This window comes from Lynx canadensis, chromosome D3 (genome assembly GCF_007474595.2).
Source record: "Lynx canadensis isolate LIC74 chromosome D3, mLynCan4.pri.v2, whole genome shotgun sequence".
Taxonomy (NCBI): domain Eukaryota; kingdom Metazoa; phylum Chordata; class Mammalia; order Carnivora; family Felidae; genus Lynx; species Lynx canadensis.
In genome coordinates this window covers 48,933,803-48,956,916 of record NC_044314.2, presented here as the reverse complement: position 1 = coordinate 48,956,916, position 23,114 = coordinate 48,933,803, and the positions used below count along the sequence as shown (strand labels likewise).

Sequence of the window (23,114 nt, the reverse complement as noted above, 5' to 3'; positions counted from 1 at the left end):
TAAAGGGGGGAAAGGTGTCAAGGATGATTATTTGGATTCTGACTTATATAAATGCATTGGGTAGTGAAGCCATTGGCAGAGGCCAGAGGAACAAGTTACATCATTTTGTTCTGATGGTTTTTCTTCAGACCACAAGTACACTGTTCTTTCAGTGTACGGTTAAATGACAAACTGACTACAGGTTCTTCCCATTTATAACAAAACTTTCCATTATAAACATTTATACAAACAACTATGCCTCCTGTGTTGTATTAGAAATGGCAGTCAATTTTTCACCCATTTTCTTTTTTTATTTTATTTTTTTTTTTAATTTTTTTTTCAACGTTTTTATTTATTTTTGGGACAGAGAGAGACAGAGCATGAACGGGGGAGGGGCAGAGAGAGAGGGAGACACAGAATCGGAAACAGGCTCCAGGCTCTGAGCCATCAGCCCAGAGCCCGACGCGGGGCTCGAACTCCCGGACCGCGAGATCGTGACCTGGCTGAAGTCGGACGCCTAACCGACTGCGCCACCCAGGCGCCCCTCACCCATTTTCTTTAAAAGTGTTATGAAGTCTTGTAAACTTTGGAAGCAAATGATAGTTACTCTAACAGGGTAATGAAGATTTAGCAACCCTCTTCCCTAAAAATACCAACGTTCCTATAGCATTGCTCCAATGGTACAGAAACATCCTATTGGGTGAAATCCCGAGGAGTAAGCTCTGATATACATCCCTTAACATGAGTGAGTGGAAAAAATTAACTTTTATAGCTTGTATTTATGATTTCCTAAACACTACTTAAGTTTTAAAGTTTATAATACTATGCTTTATCTCCCTCCCAGGTCTCATAACTATTAAAGAACAGTATTGGACTGGTTTGAAAGATACTGTGATTGTAGCCTATTGTTTATTTTCAACTTCATTTGTAGAACTGCTAATGCTAAAATGCTTCTTTTAGAAATCAAGTAGGAAAACAGACTAACAGGTTGAACATTATAAACACACAGCCACAGAAAGTGTTGATTTAAAAAAAAAATTAAATTACCTAACAGCTTGTTATCCCAACAAATAATGCTGGGCACTTCTGATTCCGTCTCATTTCAGGGTCCTCAGGAACTTTCCACTTACACATCGCTTTGCTACGTGGCCTCACCACCCAGTCCTGTCAGGTCACATCACTAATCTGCAGGTAATAGATAGCTACAAGGCAGAACGCTACCTTAGACTGATCCGTGTCCATTCCTTTATCAGTTAGTGTTAACTGTCCCTGTGGTAGTGGCCACTTACACAGGCTTTCCTGAAATATGCTAACGTCAGACACACTGGTAACACCACGGGCTTGAATTTCCCAGACGGAAATGCCTGAGTTTTCTCCAGCGCATCTCAAAAACGCCGTGGCGGCCGCCAGCTCCCGGAGCCGTCCCGTAAACAGCAGGGGCTGGCGCTCGACTCTCCAGTCACCACCCTTAATTTTGGAACACACGGGCCACGGAGCTCCTCCGCCAGAGGCGTGCGGTGCACCGCCTAGCTCGGCGGCCGGAGGAAGGGCGTGACGTGAAGGGAACTCCTCCGTGACGTCGAGCGGGCTCCGAGGGGGGCGGGCCCGGGCGCCTACAAGCCCGGCCGGCGGCCCTCGGGCCCTTCCCCACCCCCGGAAAGCGCGGGCCGCCCTGAGGGGCCGGCTTTCCCAGAAGGGGGTTGGCGGATTAGTGAGGGAAAGAGAAGAAAAGCGAGTGGCCGTTCCTTCACAGCCCCGGAGTCGTGTCTGCTTCCGTGCTGGGGCTTTCGAGAATCTTGAGGAAGACTTGTAAGCCGTGAATAAAAAGGTATCGCCTTCCCCAGACCCGGAGTGCTGGGTCTTAGCGGCTACTTCCGGTCAGGAGCTGCCGGCCGAACGTAGGCGTTTGGCCCCTGGGGTGGGGGTGGCGGTACGACTTCGGGGCTGCCTGAGGAATAAGGCTGGAGCCCGGATAAACTCCGCTGGAGGTGGGCGGGAAAGGAGGACGAGCCCGCGCTCTCTGCGGTTCTTTGGTCTCCCGCGCTGGCTGAGGATTCGCTTACCCACTACGAGCCCGCCCCCGCGCATGCGCCGCCGGAGGTGGGGGTGGGGGTGGGGGGTGGGGGGGTGCGCGGTGCTCGCTTCCCGCGTCAGTCGCGCTGCTGGTTTTTGGAGCGTTTGGGTGGCCGCGGTGCTGGGGGAGAGGTTGGTGGCTTCGGGTGCTGGGATGGGCATGGGAGCCTCTGGACCTCTGCTTTGCCCGTAAGAGGACCTGTCCAGTCCCTATGCGTTTGTCTCGGGCACCTGTGTGACTCCAGGCGCGGCTCTTGCCCTACCTGTGTGATAATACGTGCGGTGGGTGCTACTGGAAAGAGTTTACTGAGCACCTTCACTGTGGTTGGTGGTTTACAGTGCTACAGGATGCATAGAAATGTATTCAACTATTACAGACCTTTGAGCCCGGAATGCACCTTGAGGCACAAGGTGCACATTTCTGCGAAATTAAGGCGCATCCTCGTGTAACCATAACGGTTCAAACCAAAAGAAATTCTGACAAAAGTGCTGGCCGTGCAGGATAGGCTTGAGATGGTTTTTCGAGCCAGAATTTGCAAGTTCGGTGTGGGTAAACTGTTTTTATGTGGTGAAAAAACCCCTTTTTTTTTTTTTTTGCTACCTCTCAGGGTACGTTAACGAATGCTTATTTTATTTACACTGTTTTAAGCAATTGAATACTATGCAATTTTAAAATATTCATTGAAGTCATTAAAATTTTGTCTTAAACTATTACTTAATAGAACTAATTACTGTTGGGGGGGGCCTCCTTTATTTTATAAAATATTTATTTATTTTTGGGAGAGCACAAGCGGGGATGGGGGCGGTCAGAGAGAGAGGGCAGAGCATGGGAAGCTGTTCTTGGCTGACAACAGTGAGCCCAGTGCTGGGCATGAATTCGTAAACCATATATATGATCATGACCTGAGCCGAAGTCTGACCCTCAGTTGACTGAGACACCCAGGTGCCCCATCTTAGGCTACTGGAAAGTATTTTGCAGTTGATTAACATCGCTAGAGTATGAGGGCCACCCACACCCCCATTTAGCTGTGTTGCACCTAACAGAATGACCTTGGGAAAGTCACTTTATTTGTTAAACCTGTTTTTCCAACTCTAAAGTGAAATTAGTAAAAGTAGCTGTTTTATAGAGTTCTCAAGATTAAGTTTAAAAATGACTATAAAGCAGCACGGTATCTGGCATATAGTAAACAAATGGTGGCTTTTACTGACAGTAGTGTAAGCCTGTTTATCTTTTAAGGTTAAGAAATAGAATTCAGGCCTCTCTGGAAATGAAGCTGTGTTAATTCACCCAATCCCTCTTTTAAAAACTCTGTTGTGGAAATAATATACACAAGAGAGAGACCCATCCATTACAGTTTCAATAATTGTCAAAGCAGGCCTACTGGTTTCATCTCCCTACCCGGCATTCATGTTTTGTTTTAGCTGGAGCATTTGAAAGCAAATCCAGAACAGGTGAGTTTACCTGTAAACGTATCAGTATATATCTCTTTAACAGCTAAGGACTTTTTTTTTTTAAATATGAGCAAATTATACCCAAGACAATTAAAAATAATGCGCTAATATTCTCTAAAATCCAGTACATGTTCAGTTTTCACTGTCTCAACAAAGCCTAATCACAGTTGTTTTCTGTTTTTAAATTAAGTAGGCTTCATGCCAAACGTGGGGCTTGAACTCATGACCCTGAGATCAATAGCTCTACATAGTGAACCAGCTGGGTGCCCCCAATCACAACGTTTATAAAACTTAAGAGTGTATTTTTCCAGTCTTCTCCTTTAGAAGTGTCATTGCTTATTTTAGCTTCTTCATTAGAGACCTTGAGAAATGATTAGTAAGAAACACTTAAATCAGTTTGGGCATGTTAGTAATGGTAAGTCATTGGCTAAGGAGCCATATGTGAGGTTTAGTAAACTTACTAATCGTTTTCTTTTTTTAGTGGTAGCTAGTTAATGGTTTCAACTTAAGGACACATTAAAATATTTATGAATCCACTTGAATTCTCAGTATCCTGTTGCTTCCTTCAGGGGCTTACACAAGTAATTATCATTCACCTCTACCCTAAGAGGGACACAAAATAGCCTTACCCTTTTTGTCTTGTTACTAGACGTTTCTGTATTCATAGTTCTTTGCTGTGCCTGTATCTTGCTCACTGATTTCTCTTGTAATAAGAAAGGTATTCAGCTGTTCGTGTGTATTAATCACAAACATCTTTCTTGCTCTTTTGTAAGGCATGTGCTTCTATGTATATGTAGATGTATATATGTGAATACTGTTTAAGTCAAGGATATTCAGAATGTTTTCCAGTTATTGGTTCAGTATATTGTTGCACTTCATATCAACTGAAAAGTTTAACAAAAAATAAATTCTTTTTAGAACGTTGAATTATTCAATGCTGATCATGAATGACTATAAACCTCTCAATATCAGAAACATCTCAATTTGAGTAATTATTCCTTTCTAGGAGGAATAAGAGAAAGTTTGCCTTAAAATTTAGCTTAACTAAAGACCAAATAACTGAAATCAGGGTTCTCAGCATAATTGTCTTTACTTCCCATTCCCCAGATTCTCAAAATGATTGAGTGTAGGTAAATAAGGAAAACTTGAGAATAGCTGGCTAAGCTTGAAGATATTCTAACTTAAAATTACATACAGATAAATGTAAAATTCATTTGTGTTGCAATCTGTTGTTTCAGGTATTTCAACTGCCCAAGACAACTTCATACCTATATAATGTAACAGAAAAAGTCAGAAAACATTAGGCAAATAGAAGTGTGGAGCATATTAAGAAAGATGAACATCTCTGGAAGCAATTGTGGAAGCCCTAGTTCTATAGATATATCTAATGACTTCAAGGAACTTTGGACAAAACTAAAAGAGTATCATGATAAAGAAGTACAAGGTAAGAGTCTTTTTTTTTTTTTTTAATAGTACACCAGTATTCTATTGAGACTAAATAGTTATAACTTTGTGTGACAGTTCAGAGATCTCATTTTTAAGGGACCTAATAAAGGTAATTTTTTGTGAGTCATTTATGATTGAGTTGTTGCTCTATAACTATAGACACCTACTATGGGATGTAGTTTTTGCACATCTTATAGTTATTTACTATGGTAATATGTGTGGTGTGGTGGAAATGGCATAGAAATTGTTGATTGAAGACCTGGATGTGAATTCCGAATTCATTTATCTACTTGATCTGTGATCTCAGCCAAGATATATAATCTCTAAACTTACTTTTTTTCCTATAAAATTATGTGGAGGATTCTTTACAGCCATTAAAATACTAAAGTTATTCTTCAAGCTTTTGGGAATCTATTTGCTACCAAGCACTGAGATATGAAAGTGAATGGCAGTTTGCTTTCAAAGAGCCTGGAGTCTAGTAGAGATAGAGCCATGTAAACAGATAATTACAGTATAATGAAATAAATGCTAAAAGGTTTATGTGAAGTGCAATGAGTGTGAGGAGAATTGAGCAATTGTGGTTGAGATGAATATATAATTATTATTTGTGATTGTGTTAAAACGTACTCCAGATAAAAGTATTTTCTCTTAAAGGTAGACTCAACGTTTGGTATTAATATCTGTCTAATTCTGTTACTTTAACATAATACGTTTTTCCCATGGGCGGAAATTGCTTGGTATTATGTTTGTTTCTTGCTGCGACCATAGGTTTAATACTATAGTACTTGACAGCCTTCACATTACACTGGAATGCCATTAAAATATGATCCACCTAATCTTACTTACATTTTCAAAGAAAAAAATATTTCATCTGAAAGAAAATATGAAGAATAAAAAAAAAAAAAAAACCCCAAACCTCTAAATTAGACTATATTCTCTATCTTTTGAATGTCTAGATCGATCAAAAACTTTTCAGGTATTCTCTTTATATTTTAACCAAATCAGATTGGTTCAAAAGAATGCATCATTCATCAGAGATGAGCACTAATGGATCCTGGGGTCATGAGTGTTCCTAATGCTGAGAATGGTTTTTTTTTGTCCATGTGTTGCTTTTTTGTACTTAGTTATAATTACCTTTGCCCCAGTTTTCTGGAATGGGCAGACAAAGACTGTATATGGTCAATTTGAGAAAATATATAAATGGCAATAAAATTTGTTTCTTCCTGTTGGGTAAAACCAAAGCAATAAATGACAATTTTCTCAAAAAAAAAAAAAAAAAACAAAAACCATGATACACCTAGTATGTGGGTCTGTGTTAGAACTTTTCTGTGGTAAATGTAGTTTTTGGCAGAACCTCATGATAATGGACTCATCATGAATTAATGAAGCATGGACCCCAGAAGTATTCTTGCATACCCCAGTGTACTGGCAGACTCTTGTTCAAGAAAAGTTTTGGGGTACACTTACCATATGCCATACCTTATGAATAAGAATGAATCATATATAGTTATCTGGGAACATAAAGGAAGAACCGGGTGTGTGTGCCCTTGAGAGAGATTGATTGATTGATTGATTTACTGTCAAATCAGGCTTTACCATTGAAATGAGTCTAATTAGCCAGACAAAGAAGATTGTAGGAGGGGAACGTTTTAAGAGAATAGCTTAAGCACAAGTTTGGCAGTAACAGCTTGATTTTAATCAAAGAACTGTAGATAAGTTGGTATAGCTCACAGAGAAAATGAGGTAAGTGATGGGAATTTATTGGTCAGGTGGAAAGAGGATGGTGCTAGAAAGGTAGATAGGTTCAAATTATGTAAAACATTATGTACTATGCTAAAGAGATTGTTACCATGCTTTATCTTTAGGATTAAGTCTAAAATTTTCATTTTCAGTGCTTACTTCTATTACTTGTATAGGTAGTGCTGTGTTGAGAAAGAGGCTATGTGATGTACTTGTTAGTTAAATCTGAGTTCTGGATCTAGGCTGCCAATATTTGAAAGCCATCTCACCCTTGAAGGTGGTGACCTTGTGCAAGCTATTTAACTTTATGGTGCACCAGATTCCTTATCTATAAAATAAAGATACTAATAATAGTTACTTCACATTATATTAAATATTTTAATATATGTAAAACATTTTGAAGAGTTTATGGCACATAGTAAGCAATATATGTACTAGCTGTATGTGTTTAGATATTAGAATGCTGTCCTTTCTGAAGCAGCACCGTTATAATTATCTGTGCCCGCTGTGGACTATCCCAGCCAGATACAGTGAGATACTATAAAAAAGTTATAACAGAGATTTCACATACTGATTACTTTTATGTTGCTCTTTATGATTTTTGAAACTGCTAATTTCTAGAAAGAAACAGAAAAAGAATGGCCAAAAAAATAAACATGAGAACATTTAAATGGTTAAGAAATCTTGGAAAATTCTTACTTTTATCTCTTCTTGGCGAGGGGGAGAAGTGGGGATACTTACTTTTTAAAAATTTCCATGAAATATACATAAAATTTTTCATCTTAACTGTTTTTTTTTTTTTAATTTTTTTTTTCAACGTTTATTTATTTTTTTGGGGACAGAGAGAGACAGAGCATGAACGGGGGAGGGGCAGAGAGAGAGGGAGACACAGAATCGGAAACAGGCTCCAGGCTCTGAGCCATCAGCCCAGGGCCCGACGTGGGGCTCGAACTCACGGACTGCGAGATCGTGACCTGGCTGAAGTCGGACGCTTAACCGACTGCGCCACCCAGGCGCCCCCATCTTAACTGTTTTTAAGTGTACACTTCAGTGGCGTTAAATACATTCATGATGTTGTGCGACTATCACCACCGTCCATCTCCAGAGCTCTTCATCTTGTAAAACTGAAATTTTATACCTATTAAACAATAACTCCCCATTTATCCCTGCCTCCAGCCCCTGGCAGCCACTATTCCACTTTCTATCTCTGTGATTGTGACCATTCTAAATATCTCATAACAGTCTTTTTGTGACTGGCTCATTTCACTTAGCATAAGGTCTTCAAGTTTCATCCATATTGTAGCATATTACAGAATTTTTTCTCTTTTAAGGTATATACAATATTCCATTGTATATACCACATTTTGCTTATCCATTCATTCATCCATTGTTGGACATTTGAGTTGCTTACATCTTTTGGCTGTTGAGAATAATGTTGCTCTGAACAGGAGTGTACAAGTAATCTTTAAGACCCTTCTTTCAACTCCTTTGGAAGTGTATCTAGAAGTGGGATTGCTGAATTATATGATAGTTATATTTTTAATTTTTTGAGGAATTACCATACTCTTTTCCATTTTTACATTCCCACCAGCAATGCACAAGTGTTAAGTTTCTCCACATTCTTACCAACACTTGGTATCTTCTGTTTTCTTTTATTTTCTTTTAATAGTCGTAGCCGTCCTAGTGGATGTAAGGTGATACTGTGATTTTGATTTGCATTTACCTAAAGATTAGTGATGTTGAACATTTTTTCATGTACTTACTGGCCATTTGTGTATCATTGGAGAAATGTTTATTCAAGTCCTTTGTCTATTTTTTTTTTTAACGTTTATTATTGAGAGACAGACACAGAGTGTGAGCAGGGGAGGGGCAGAAAGAGGAGGGGGAGACACAGAATCTGAAGCAGGCTGCAGGTTCTGAGCTGTCAGCACAGAGCCCGACGTGGGGCTTGAACTCACAAACCGCAAGATCATGACCTGAGCTGAAGTTGGATACTTAACCACCTGAGCCACCCAGGCGCCCCTCCTTTGTCCAATTTTTAATCAGCTTTGGTTTTTTGTTGTTGAGTTGTAGAAGTTCTTTATATATTCTGGATATTACTCTTTTATCAGATGCATAATTTGCAAATATTTTCTCCCATTCTCTGGGTTGCTTTTTCATTCTGTTCATTGTGTTCTTTGACATACAGAAGTTTTAAATTTTGATATAATCCACTTTATAGTTTTCTTTTGTTGCCTGTGCTTTTGGTGTCTTACCCGAGAAATCATTGCCAGATCTAATATTATTTAGCTTTTACCCTGTTTTATAGTTTTAGCTCTTATGTTTGGATCGTTCATCCACTTTGAGTTACATTTTGTATATGATACAAGGGCCAAATTTCATTCTTTTGTGTGTGGATATCTAATATTCCCAGCACCATTTGTTGAAAAGACTGTTTCCCCATAGAGTTTCTGGGCACCATTGTCAAAAACCATTTGATCGTATATACAAATATGAGTATACTTCTGGACTTCCTCTTCTGTTGGTCTACACATCTGTCTTTCTGTCAGTACTATACTGTTTTGGTTATTGTAACTTTTAGTAAGTTTTGAAATCAGGAAGTGGGATCTCTAGTTTTGTTCTTCTTCAGGTTTGTTTTGTCTATGTGGAGTCCCATGAGATTCCATATGAATTTAGGACAGCTTTTTCTATTTCTGCAAAAATCATCATTGGACTTTTGATACAGATTGCATTGAATCTGTAGATTTCTTTGAGTACTATTGACATCTTAACCATGTTAAGCTTTCCAGTCTATGAATATGCCAAGTCTTTCTATTTATTTATGTATTTTTAATTTCTTTAAGGAATGAATACTTGATAATTTTCAGTGTACAAATCCTTCATCTCTTTGGGTAAGCTTATTCCTAAGTATTCTTTTTTTTTTTTTTTTTTTTTTTAACGTTTATTCATTTTTGAGAGGCAGAGACAGAGTGCAAGCAGGGTTGGGGCAGAGAGAGAGGGAGACACAGAATTTGAAGCAGGCTCCAGGCTCTGAGCTGGCTGTACAGAGCCCTATGCGGGGCTCCAACCCACAAACCATGAGATCATGACCTGAGCGGAAGTCGAACGCTTAATCGACTGAGCCACCCAGGTGCCCCCTAAGTATTCTTTTTGATGCTATAAATAGAATTGTTTTCATTTCCTTTTTTTTTTTCTTGAAGTTTATTTTTTTTTTAGTAATCTATACAACCAGTGTCAGCTTGAACTCAAGACCCTGACATCAAGAGTTGCATGTTCTTCCGACTGAGCCAGCCAGGCATCCCTCATTTCCTTTTCTGATTATTTGTTAGCGTGCAGAAACAAAATTGGTTTCTGTGTATTGATTTTGTATCCTGCAACTTTCCTAGAAGTCTTTACTTATTGTGTTTTTTGTTTTTTTTTTTTTTAATTTTTGAGACAGAGAGAGACAGAGCATGAATGGGGGAGTGTCAGAGAGAGAGGGAGACATGGAATCTGAAGCAGGCTCCAGGCTCTGAGCTGTCAGCACAGAGCCCGATGCGGGGCTCAAACTTACGGACCGTGAGATCATGACCTGAGCCGAAGTCGGACGCTTAACCGACTGAGCCACCCAGGTGCCCCTAATTGTGGTTTTTTAAATTCCTAGCTGAAGTAAACATTAGAAACTCTTTACTTTTTTTCATTATGAAAAGTTGGAGTTCAGCTACCTCTACTATACGTGCATCCTTTATGCTCTGTTGTGTTCATTCGTTGACCATTCTGTTTCATGTTTTCATTAAAGCCCTCTTTCAGCGTATAGGATTGCTGATGTAATTGAGGTACAGTTGTGTTCATTTAGAAATCAAGGTATCTATTGTTTAATCTATTTTTTTAACTTAAGCTTTTTTCTAAATTGTCAAAACACAAAGTAAAAAAAAGTTTCCCACCCCCACAACACAAACTGGTAACCACTTTTATAATCTTTTGTGTTTATATTCAGTGTTCAATTCTAATTTAAAGTTTAAGTGTTTTTTTTTCATTTTTTTTTTTAGGAATTATTACATATATACAAAAGTAAAGAAAATCATAAAATGAACTCCTATATAGTCATCACTCAGCTTGAACTATCATCAATAAATGGCCGGTCTTATTTTACTTGTATTCCATGTACTTCTCTATCCCTCTTTCACTCAGTTATTTTGGAGTCTCTGACATAATTTATCTATAAATATTTAGTATGTGTTTGTAGTAGGCTTTTTAACTAGAAAGAACCATTATCACGCTAACAAAACAAATAATTAACATCTAGTACCTATTAGATGATAGTGTTCAATTTTCCACAATTGTCAAAAATATCTTTATAGTTCAAATCTGTATCTAAAAGACATCTCTGTGATGTGTGATTACTATGTTAATTTTTTCAATGTAATTTTTGTATGTTTCTTATGAAATTAAGTATCTTTGCTAATGTTTAAGAGTGATTTATGTTTTTTATGAACTGTTACATACTTTATTGCTTCCTTTCTTTTCTTTTCTTTTTCAAGTTTATTTATTTTGAGAGAGAATGAGCAGGGAGGGACAGAAAGAGTGAGGGGAGAGAGAGAATCCCAAGCAGGCTCCACACTGTCAACGTGGAACCTGACACCGGGCTTGAACTCACAAACACTGAGTTCGTGACCAGAGCTGAAGTCAAGAGTCAGATGCTTAACTGATTGAACCACCCAGGTGCCCCATTGTTGCTTATTTTCTAGGATTGTTGGCCTTTCTCCTCTAAATTTCTAGGACCTGTTTAGTTCAAATATTTGAAAAATTGGGAATTCAAATTTGTTGTTAGTGATAAAGATCTTATTTTAAAGTAAACTGTGCTCATGGTCATATGTCTAAGGATAAATATGAATATTTTACATTAATTCTGCTCATTGACTATACTGTTTTCCCCAGAAAATCTATCGTAAAACTTTGAGGAACAATTCTGAGTTTTAGTACTGACTTGCTATTCATTCAGTGAGGGTCGTTAGATTATATGTTAAGAATGATAGCAGTTGCTGAGGATACAACAGTGAAGAAGACACAGTGAGTTTTGGGGGCTTTGAATTCATTTTTTTAGGAAAATATATAATATAATTGTACAGTGAAATGGTAGCAAAAATAAGCCACATACGAGAGAGTCTGCCTTGGTAACCCAGTAACAACATTGTAATCAGCTACATGCACTACTTATAAAACTGAGAAGGAATAAACAGTCTGACAATTTATGTTGAAGAGCAGCAGTATCTTCTTTTTGGTTTCTCATGCTGTGACTGCATCACATAGGTTTACCAATAAGAACAGCTTCAAGTTTAAACTATTATGGGAGTGTCACTGCTACATATTATAAAACTTACCCTAGGTGATCTGGAAGTGAAGCAAATATAATATCTTGAAATATTTTTAAACAGAACCAGACATACTTGAGTTGTTAATAAGCATTTGATAGGAAACTAGTATTCTGCCATCTTCAAGCATAAGGTTAGGTTCTTTATTCTTCAAATGATTATTTCTGTTGTTTTATAACTGGTTTTAAGAAGATCATTAAGTTTTTATTAGGCAGAGTCCCTATCTTACTCATCTTTACATCCCTGTAGGTAAAAGTACTTGGCACATACTAAAAAATTAATAAGTGGTATATGAATGAATTGCATAGTTTATAGCTTGGTCAATGTGATATTTTCTTGAACATCAGTATTTTAAATCCCATTATATATGAAAGTATCAACTTTAAAAATTTTTTGACATTTATCTGTTGTTGAAAGACAGAGAGCACTAGTGGAGGAGGGGCAGAGTGACAGAGGGAGACAGACTCTGAACCAGGGTCCAGGTTCTGGGTTGCCTGCACAGAACCCAACACGGGGCTTGAACCCACAAATTGTGAGATCATGATCTGAGCTGAAGTCGGACACTTAACAGACTGAGCCACCCACCTGCCCTGAAAATATCAATATTTTATATCTGTTTAAAATCTTGAAATATTTTACTACCCATTTACTTTAAAATTTCTGTTTTTAGACAATACTATAGAAAGCTGGGAAAGGAAAAATAAGTCCCCATTCTACAAGAATGGCATCTGTGCTTTTTTGTTTATTCTTTCCTACTTTTAAAAGAAATGTGTGTAGCTTTATGCATTGTTGTGATCAATATTCATAGTGTTTTACATGTGGCTTTTTTTTTTTTAATGTTTATTTTTGAGAGCGAGAGAGAGACAGCACAGGTTGAGGGAGCAACAGAGAGAGGGAGGCACAGAATCTGAAGCAGGCTCCAGGCTCTGAGCTGTTAGCACAGAGCCCGACACGGGGCCGCAACTCGTGGGCCGCGAGATCATGATCTCAGCCCAAGTCGGAAGCTCAACTGACTGAGCCACCCAGGCGCCCCATATATGGCTTATTTTTAAGTATTATTTCGTTATTTAAACTGTGCTTGCTTTTCCATGTTGCACATAATCATTTTAGAATTTTTATATATGCCCATTTAAAATTGGGTCAGGGGTGCCTGGGTGGCTCAGTCGGTTGAGCATTGGACTTCAACTGGGATCATGATCTCGTGGTTTGTGGATTTGAGCCCTGTGTCAGGCTTACTGCTTGCTGTCCACGCAAAGCCTGCCTCAGATCCTCTGTCCCCCTCTGTCTCTGCTCTTCCCCTGCTTGTGTGGTCTCTCACTCAAAAATAAAGAAACATTTTTAAAAAATAAAATAAATAAAATTGGGTCAGTTTTATTTTTAGGCTCTTAATTTAACAGGGATAAAATATTTGGCAGATTTCTTCATGTTCCTTAGTGTTTCAGGGTCTTCAGGAAACCCTTACTTTATGATGAGGAAGAGTCAAGAAAATAATATACTTTTTTTTTAATGTTTATTTATTTTGAGAGAGAGAGAGTGTGAGCACATGTGTGCATGAGTGGAAGTAGGAGCAGAGAGAGAGGAGAGAATCCCAAGAAGGCTCCATGCTGCCAATGCTAAGCCTGATGTGGGGCTTGACCTCCCAAACCATGAAATCATGACTTGACCCAGAATCAACAATCGGATGCTTAACTAACCGAGCCACCCAGGTGCCCTAATACACACTTTTTAATAAGAAACAACATGCCAAATTCATCAGATTATACAACATATAAAACTCACAAATATTACATAGTGGATAATTCTTCTAACTTGTGGACTCCTCATAGCTATTCTCTAGTACTCATCACACTCTCAGGAGAGTCAGTTTATATACACTGAAAATGTTAAAAGAGGAATACAGCAGGTTTCAGTATATTTAGCTAATACCCAAGTGCTTTATGAATGGTAGGTATTGGATATACATGTGAACTGATGAGAGAAGATAATTTCTGGTTCATTATAATATGAGATTGATCAGAGTTCTTTTTCCAATTTCAAAATCCCTTATGGATTCTTAAAGGTATTAAATGAGCATTATTGTTTTTAAAAAAATAATGTTATTTAAAAACATTTGGGTTCAGATGAGGCAAATTTACCGAAAGCAGACTTTTTATGTATTCTACACAGTTCCATATAAAATTAGATCTTCCAACTGTGTGATAACATCAAAGACATGCCTGAAGGGTACTTAATTTTTTTGAAAGTGGGGGATCCACTTGGAGAAACCCGTATAAGAGGCTATTTGAAAGACATCAAACATGGACTTGTCTGGACTTTGCAGGTTTTGAAGTATATATAGAAATCAAAATTGACTCATTACTTTTAAACCTTTATGTCAGTTTAAAAAACAGAGAAGAAATGTTTTGAATGGTAGTACTTGAAATATATAATTTTTACTTAGATGTCCAAGAAACTCTTCCCATATACATGGGAACTTATATACATCTGAATACACCCACTGTATCTTGAGATTTTTTTTTTTTTTGCTTCATTTGACCAAAACATAATAAAATGATAGATAAACATGTCATATGCAAGACAGTTTGTACACTGATCACAAGAATATATTAAGCTATATGCATTCTTTTAAAGCTGGCGGGGAAAGAATAAAGTCTCCCAACTTCTATTGAACAGCAGTATGCAAAGACCATTTTTGTTGGAAAAGTCTGGAGACATTTGTGACTGAGTTTTTAATATTTTTTATCTTTAGTAAAATTGTATCCCTTCATGATTGTTCACTTAAGTGTCTTATGTTCCTTTTGTGACAAATGCTGCTAGTATCAGGGTCAAAAACAAATTGTTATTGATAAATGTTACTGATAACTTATTAGAGCATGTTTTATGTTTTAATAGAATTTAATAGAAATTTCAGAGTTCTTTAAATTTCAGAAGTTTGAACAATTCAAAGTATTCATTGGGTACAATATTTTTTTGCCTTTTTAAATCTCTGTCAGTATCAGGTTTGTTACTTAAGAGCACTAATAAATAGAATAATAAAATAGAATTTAGAATGTTTATTTTTTAAAACACCATTTTATTTTATTTTTATTTATTATTTTTTTTTTATTAAAAAAATTTTTTTTTTCAACGTTTATTTATTTTTGGGACACGGAGAGACAGAGCATGAACGGGGGAGGGGCAGAGAGAGAGGGAGACACAGAATCAGAAACAGGCTCCAGGCTCCGAGCCATCAGCCCAGAGCCCGATGCGGGGCTCGAACTCACGGAGCGCGAGATCGTGACCTGGCTGAAGTCGGACGCTTAACCGACTGCGCCACCCAGGCGCCCCACCATTTTATTTTTTAAAGACCTTTATTTTTAAGTAATCTCTGTGCCCAATGTGAGGCTTGAACTCACAACCCCAAGATCAAGAGTCATACTCTGTACCAACTGAGCCAGCTAGGCTCCCCAGAATGCCACTATTTTAATAAATGGTCTCTTGTTCATGCCAGGCTCTATTATCAGCATCTCATCTAATAATGTTTTCTGTATCTGGTAAATACAGTAATCAGTTCTTTTAGAAAACTAGGCAGATTTTTCTAGACAAAATTAGAACCCCTTTGAAGACACACAAAACTATAGAGGTTCTAATACAACAGGATAAATACTTCTTGATTCAGTTTAGGGTTGTTTCATTTATTTTCTCAGATGTTTCATCAAAATTCCTAAAAGATGACATTCATATTAAGGCTACATAAATTAACAGTGAAAGGAATTGCGTGTAATTTTGGTCCATAACATCAGTGTCATACTCATTGTTAATACTATAAGTAACTCTCCCATCTAATATTTTTCCATTTGTATTAACATCTATAAGTTCAATTGAGTCCATAAAAATTAATTTACCTATTTTGAGATAATTAAAATTTAAGACTTAAACTAAGCATCTTATAAAGACAAGAGTTTTCACTTTAGAATTAAGATAATTTATTAGACCCTTGCAGAAAAACTAGTGGTAATATTTTGGTTGAGGTTAAATTACTTGAGTTGTATACATAAAGCCACTATTTGTCAACAAAGTTATTAGGCTTATTCAAAACCATAGATAACTTGTTTTAAAGTGACAGTACATACACTGCATATAAGGTCTGTTCTGGGTAGAGAACTAAAATAAGTAAAAGTTAACATAATGATTTTTATTTTGCTTATAACAAATTCTTGTCTCATTTCTGAATTCTTATTTAAACTTGTTTCCTGTGGTGGCCCTTGGGTGGTTCAGTCAATTGAGCATCTGACTTATGGCTCAGGTCATGATCTTTGGTTCGCGAGTTCGAGCCCTGCGTCAGGCTCTGGGCTCTGTGCTGACAGCTCAGAGCCTGGAGCCTTCTTCAGATTCTGTGTCTCCCTCTCTCTCCCTTTTCTGCTAGTACTCTATCTGTCTGTCTCTGTCTCTGTCTCTCGCAAAAATAAAAGACATTAAGAAATAAATTAATATTAAAAAAATAAAATAAACTTGTTTCCTGTGTTATAACTACACATATGGGCCCTTAATTTTTCATTTCCTCCAATATCCATATGTTAGCCAGAGTAGGGTTAATTTGTAGTACAGCACTTGGTCTTGTGAATGCTGTTTCCTCAATAGGTATCTCAGGTTGCCAGTGTTACAATCCCAAATACTTTGTTGAACAGACTACCTGTTCATACAGGAGCTGCATTGTATAGCCTCATTCCTTCCGATGGGTGTGGAACAGGATTAAAGCACACTTTATAGGGGTTCTAATTGTAGATGCCTAATTGACTTGATGAATAGCAAATGCTAAAATTTAAACACACACACATAGACACACACATAAACCTGTTTCAGGGCTGATCTGCGTGACAGAACAAATGCCTCACAGGTGTTGAATGCTTACAAGATAAAAGAGTACTCTTTCCATATTTCCCAAGAATTTTCTTTTGATGTTTATATGGATTTTCTATCTCATTGTTTCTTTTCTTAAAATGGTCATGGCAATCAATAATCCTTTTCATCTTTGGCTGCACTGAGTTTTAGAAGTTGGGTAAAATTAAAAATAAAATCTATCAATAAGTAAATTTTCGGGGCATCTAGGTGGCTCAGTCGGTTAAGCGTCCGACTTCGGCTCAGGTCATGATCTCACGGTTCATGGGTTCGAGCCCCGCATCGGACTCTGTGCTGACAGCTCAGAGCCTGGAGCCTGTTTCAGATTCTGTCTCTCCCTCTTTCTCTGCCCCTCCCTCACTTGCATTCTGTCTCCCTCTGTCTCAAAAATAAACATTAAAAAAATTTTTTTTAAAAAAAAAGTAAATTTCACACACTTTGGAAACAAGAGAGTGAAAAACTGCTGACTCTAGTCTTTGGCCTAGTCAGGTCATAAGTTTTTTTCTTAATTCTTTAAGAATGATTTGATGCTGGGGCGCCTGGGTGGCGCAGTCGGTTAAGCGTCCGACTTCAGCCAGGTCACGATCTCACGGTCCGTGAGTTCGAGCCCCGCGTCAGGCTCTGGGCTGATGGCTCGGAGCCTGGAGCCTGTTTCCGATTCTGTGTCTCCCTCTCTCTCTGCCCCTCCCCCGTTCATGCTCTGTCTCTGTCTGTCCCAAAAATAAATAAAAACGTTGAAGAAAAAAAAAAATTTAAAAAAAAAAAAAGAATGATTTGATGCTTTACTAAGTAAGTACTTTCAAGTTTTCATGAGTATGTCATTATCTGAAAAAGAAGGAAGCTTCTCAGCCTGGGAATTTGACAGATGGAAAAGATTTTTTTTAAACAGCATCCAGTTTTTATTCTTAATATTAAAAGAAATATTTTCCTTTATTATGTTTTATATTTTAACGATTTTCCAACTATTAGGGCAGATCTTTTTCCATAATTTTTTTTAAGTTTTTATTTTGAGCTTATTGTAAATTGACATGAAATTTTAAGAAATAATACAAAGAACTGTCTTATACTCTTCAGCCAATTTCCCACAATGGGAGCATCTTTTACAATTATAGTACAACAGCAGGACCAGGAAATTGGCATTGATACAATTTACCAACCTTATTCAGATACCCCCAATTTTATATGCACTCACTTCCACTGTGTTGATTTTAGATGCCTGTGACTACCACCAGAGATCCCTCACACCACTTATTTAAGCCCTCAGCCCCCTTTTTCCCATCCCAACCCCTCCAGTTTGTGGCTACCAATAATATGTTTTTTATAATTTTTTCCTGTCAAGAGTGTTAGTTATGTAAGTAGAATCACATCGGATGTACCTTTTGAGATTGGCTTTTTTTTCAGTCAGCGTAATTTCCTTGGGAACCATCCAAGTTGTTACATGTATCAACATTTCATTCCTTTTTATTGCTGAAGAGTACATGTGGTACAAGTATGTACCAGTTTTTTTTGTTTGTTTTGTTTTTTAACAGTTCACTTGTTATAGGACATTTGGGTTGTTTCTAGTTTGGGGCTGTTATGAATAAAGCTGCTGTGAATATTTGATTATTCATAACTTTTTTCTCACAATTCATAATATTTGTTTATTCACATTTTAGGCTGTAAAAATAAGGGTAAAGTGTATCCTATCAGTTGGACATTTCCTAGAGGTGAAATTTGAGAAACAGGGCAAAAGTCTAACACAAAACAGTTGTCCAGGGCCTTTTTCTATATTCCTGGCAGCAAATCCTTACTACTTGGGATGATAAGAAGAGGTGGCTTTCCCGTCAGTATTTATACCATCCTATCAACTTTATCCCTAGTCAGCATCATGGAGGGGGATTGGTGGAGAAATGTATAATTTTTTTAAAACTCTTATTTGTCTAAATTCTGTTTTTGAATGCTTGTCCTAAATTATACCGATAGTGAAAAGTCCTGTTCTTAGAAATAACAAATTTATTAATGCTTCTATGTACAGTATATGGAAAGTTTTTCTAAATGTATAACTTATTAGAATCCATAGATAAACTATCAAAGGCAAATAGTAAATCTTTGATTTTTCAATAATTAGTCAACTACTACCTATTTATTGGGGACTAATCCTACCCCAAATGAAAGAAATTCTTGAGTGGATACAGAACTTCTAAACTTGCTAAGCATTATTTTAAAAAGTAAATAAAATATCCACAATTAGAAAAAGTGTAGAATAGTAGAAAGATTGATTTAGGACTCAGAAAAATCAAACAGAGAAACTTTTTCCTCCTTTTATGATAATCATACTGTAGAAAATAGAGGTCATAGAGAAAATAGAAAACCAAATAGTTTAGCGTTGCTAAATAGACAGTTTTTTTTCACTTATTTTAATAACTATTATCCCATCAAGTGATTATATCATATTTTACTTAAACATCCCTATTTTAAGCAGTTTATATTGCTATAAATTGTTCAGTGTCCTTTGTGACTATGAGTTTCTCTATAGTTTGGATTATATTCTTGGGTTAGAATCCAGGAAATGAGATACTGATGAAGGAGTCCTATTACATATTGCTAAATTGCTTTCCAAAAGAATTCTATCCATTTATAATATCTCCAGCAAGTATGGGAGTATAGTTTTACAGCACTTTTATCAACATATTGGGTATTACAGTTTTTATAATTTTGCTAAGTAATTGTTTTGGTTTGAATTTATCTTTAGTTGCTAGTAATGTTGGATAGATTTTTGTATTTGTTTAATGACCATTTTTCTCCTTTTGTTAATTATCATTTACAAAAATTAGAAATGTCACTCTATTTTGTCCATATCCTTCCTTGCAGTTTCAGTGCCCTTCAGCCTGCTTTCTTCATGATAACTGCTTGAGTCCCATAGGCAGGAGTCTTCTGTTATGTGTTGTGTCAGACTCAATTAAAATAAGAAATATATGTAACAGCTATCTTGAGTGTTCTTCGTTAAGTATTTTAGCGTAAGCAATTTTGCTCCTCATCCAGGACTTCCTGCAATAATCTATTTTAATCCCAGAAGACTTGAGCCTACATAAGCATGGTTGCTGTTAGCAAATACATAGGCTATGTCAGAACATAGACCTTCATTTATAGTGAGCCTCTAATTATATGCTTGCCCCTGCTATTATGAAGGAAGTAACTCACTTTAGGTGGAGAAAATTTCACTCTACTTAGCTGTCATATAATAGACTAAAGGCAGTAATGTTGCAGATATACTTTTGTGACCTTGGGGTACAAATAAGGGAAATACACTCTCCAAGGTAATGGGACCTGGCTTATTATTCAGAGCCCAGAGTCGAGTAACTTAATAGTGTAGCATTAGACTCATAAAGAAACTCAGATCAACTGCTTTAGAAATGGTAAATGTATAAATAAAATACTGTGGTGTTTTTTTTCTTTTTCAGGTTTACAAGTAAAAGTAACAAAACTGAAAAAGGAACGAATTTTGTAAGTACCAGTATATAATACTGATTTCTTATTTTTAAATTAATTGATATTGACGTCCTATTTGACTTCAATGGCTTATTTATGAGAAAGTTAGTTTACAGCATGGACCTCGGATAGTTGATCATGAGTTTTTCAAAATTCTAAGGTAAAAAGAATAACTTAATTTTGAGTATATTCTTAGTTAATATTTGCATATATTTATACATTAATGTAATTTTTATATATACATACATACATATGGGTATGTATACATATAATCTTTTTCCATAAAGTATTTATTAAGAAAATAACTGTTCTATAAATTCATTTTGATCTGTCAATGTTATTCTTTTCTCATCTGTGATTAACACCTGGAATTTAAGATACTGCAAGAAGGGAGGAAAATCTGGGATTTCTGAACTGATACAAGAAATGAGACAAGGGGCTCCTGGCAGGCTCATTCGGTGGACCTGTGACTCTTGATCTAGGGGTTGTAAGTTCAAGCCCCACATTGGGTGTAAAGATTACTTTAAAAAAAAATCCTTAAAAAAAAAAAAAAAGGAATAGGAGCAAATGAGACCCCTTTTAACTAGTTTGAAATTACCAAAAGTTCCCCTGAATTGTTTTGGTTATTTTTTTTTAATATGAAATTTATTGTCAAATTGGTTTCCATGCAACACCCAGTGCTCATCCCAACAGGTGCCCTCCTCAATGCCCATCACCCACTTTCCCCTCCCTGTTTTGGTTATTAAGCCTAGAATCAGATCTGATTTTCTAAGTCTGAAGCAAATTTTTCTCATGGTTCTTTAGGGCTTCCACATTCAGGAATCTGAAACAGATGCATCATAGAATGTTATTGCTTATAACAAAAATTAATACCATTTTTTTTTTAATATTTATTTATTTTGAAAGCGAGAGTGTGTGTAATGATACAAATAGGGGCAGGGCAGAAAGAAAGGGAGAGAGAGAATCCTAAGCAAGCTCCATGTTCAGCTAGGAGCCTGACATGGGGCTCAATCCCACAACCGTGATCATGATCTAGGCCAAAATCAAGAGTTGGATGCTTAACTGAGCCACTCAGGCCACCCCTATGTCATTGTGACTAATACTGCATTTACTTTATGATATATACCAATGGGCCTTAGTTACATCATATTCCTCAAGCTTCCAAGGCTCCAACCAAAAGCTGGAGTTAACAGTCACCCATCAAAACAGACCCATTTGTTTTCTCCAATGTGATATGAAAATAAAAATTGGAAAGTTCCTTTTACACCTGGAAAATCATGTTTGGGAGATGACTTTGATTCAGAAATATAAAACCATAAGTTTATAAACAGGTTTTTTTTTTTTAAGAATGATTTTATGATCCTATTTAATTAGTGATACATAATGGTTTGCATTATTGAGAATGTACATATTCCTGCCTTACAGATGTCATTTTAAGTATCTCAGGCGTAGAATAATTTATTTCTCTGTTTCTTATGATTAGTTCCCACCATTGCGAGATGTTCCTATAGAGGAAATTAAATAAGCCTTTTCTGAGTAGTAAATTTAGGGCATATATCTTGTTAGTTCGGATTTTGCAAAGTACTCAAAGTATTTCCCCGCAAGATACTTATTAATTACATAGGGCAAAATTATAATATTATAGCGGAGAAACCGGACAGAATTCATCTCAAACTATCAAAGTTAATATCACTAGAAATCAGATATGTCAGCCCCATGTACCTCTTGATTTGATGCACTAAGAAGAGCACAATGTTATTCCTGTAGTATTCTTACCAAAAATGCATAGCCCAGATTTTATCGTGGGGAAACATCAGAAAAACCCACATTGAAGAACCATCAAAATAACTGGCCAGTACTTTTCAAAGGTCAAGATTGTGAAAGACAAAAATGATGGAGTAACTGTTCCAGATTGAAGGAGACATGACATTAAGTGCAATGTAGGATCCAGGATTGGATCCTGGACCAGAAAAATAATGTTAGAGGAACAGTTGGCAAAATTTGCATAAGGTCTATAGATTAGTTAATAGTATTGTATCAATTTCTTGATGTTCATAAATGTATTCTGGTCACACAAGATGTTAATATTTTGAGAAGTTGAGTAACAGATACACAGGTACTCTGTTGTATATTTATAATTTATTTATAATAGACCTGAAGTTATTTTAAGATGAAACCAAAAAATGAAAAAACGGGGCAGCTGGCTGGCTCAGTTGGTAGAGCATGTGACCTTTGATCTCAGGATCTTGAGCCCCACATTGGGTATAGAGATTACCTAAAATTTTTTTTTTAATGAAAAAAATTAACATTCATTCCTTGAGTCTGAAGAGATCAACTTTTCTTCATCTGTTGGATATTGAAAAAATTCAGTATTCTTTTAGCAAGGAATAGGAAGGAAATGGCTGTTGGATAGGCAACCAAAAATGTCACTACAGTTAGACTAATCCTACTACTGTGGTTCAGAGAGTAGCAGCCAGTGCAGCTCTTGGGGCATGATCTCCTTTCATGGCACAAATGACCTTTTTTGTTTTTTTCTTTTTAATTTTTTTTTAATGTTTGTTTATTTTTGAGAGAGAGAGCATGAGCTGGGGGGGGGGGGTGGCAGAGAGAGAGGGAGACACAGAATCCAAAGCAGGCTTCAGGCTCTGAGCTGTCAGCACAGAGCCTGAAGTAGGGCTCGAACTCATGAACCGTGAGATCGTGACCTGAGCTGAAGTCGGGCGCTCA

The 23,114-nt window shown here is 36.9% G+C and overlaps 1 protein-coding gene across 5 annotated transcripts in view; it reads left to right on the top strand.

Annotated features, from left to right (window-relative positions):
• The window catches only part of RBBP8 (RB binding protein 8, endonuclease), a 111,727-nt gene that overhangs the window by 17,420 nt on the left and 71,193 nt on the right, over positions 1 to 23,114 (top strand). For 3 of the 5 annotated variants that reach the window (XM_030336781.2, XM_030336774.2, XM_030336778.1), the window contains exons 2-4: positions 1,086 to 1,170; positions 4,743 to 4,948; positions 20,360 to 20,402. In XM_030336781.2, coding sequence (XP_030192641.1) covers positions 4,840 to 4,948; positions 20,360 to 20,402 — 152 coding nt within the window. In that variant the 5' untranslated portion in view covers positions 1,086 to 1,170; positions 4,743 to 4,839. Of the gene's footprint in view, positions 1 to 1,085; positions 1,171 to 1,604; positions 1,808 to 4,742; positions 4,949 to 20,359; positions 20,403 to 23,114 lie in introns of those variants that run through there. The other 2 variants (XM_030336775.1, XM_030336779.2) reach the window with 2 other exon arrangements.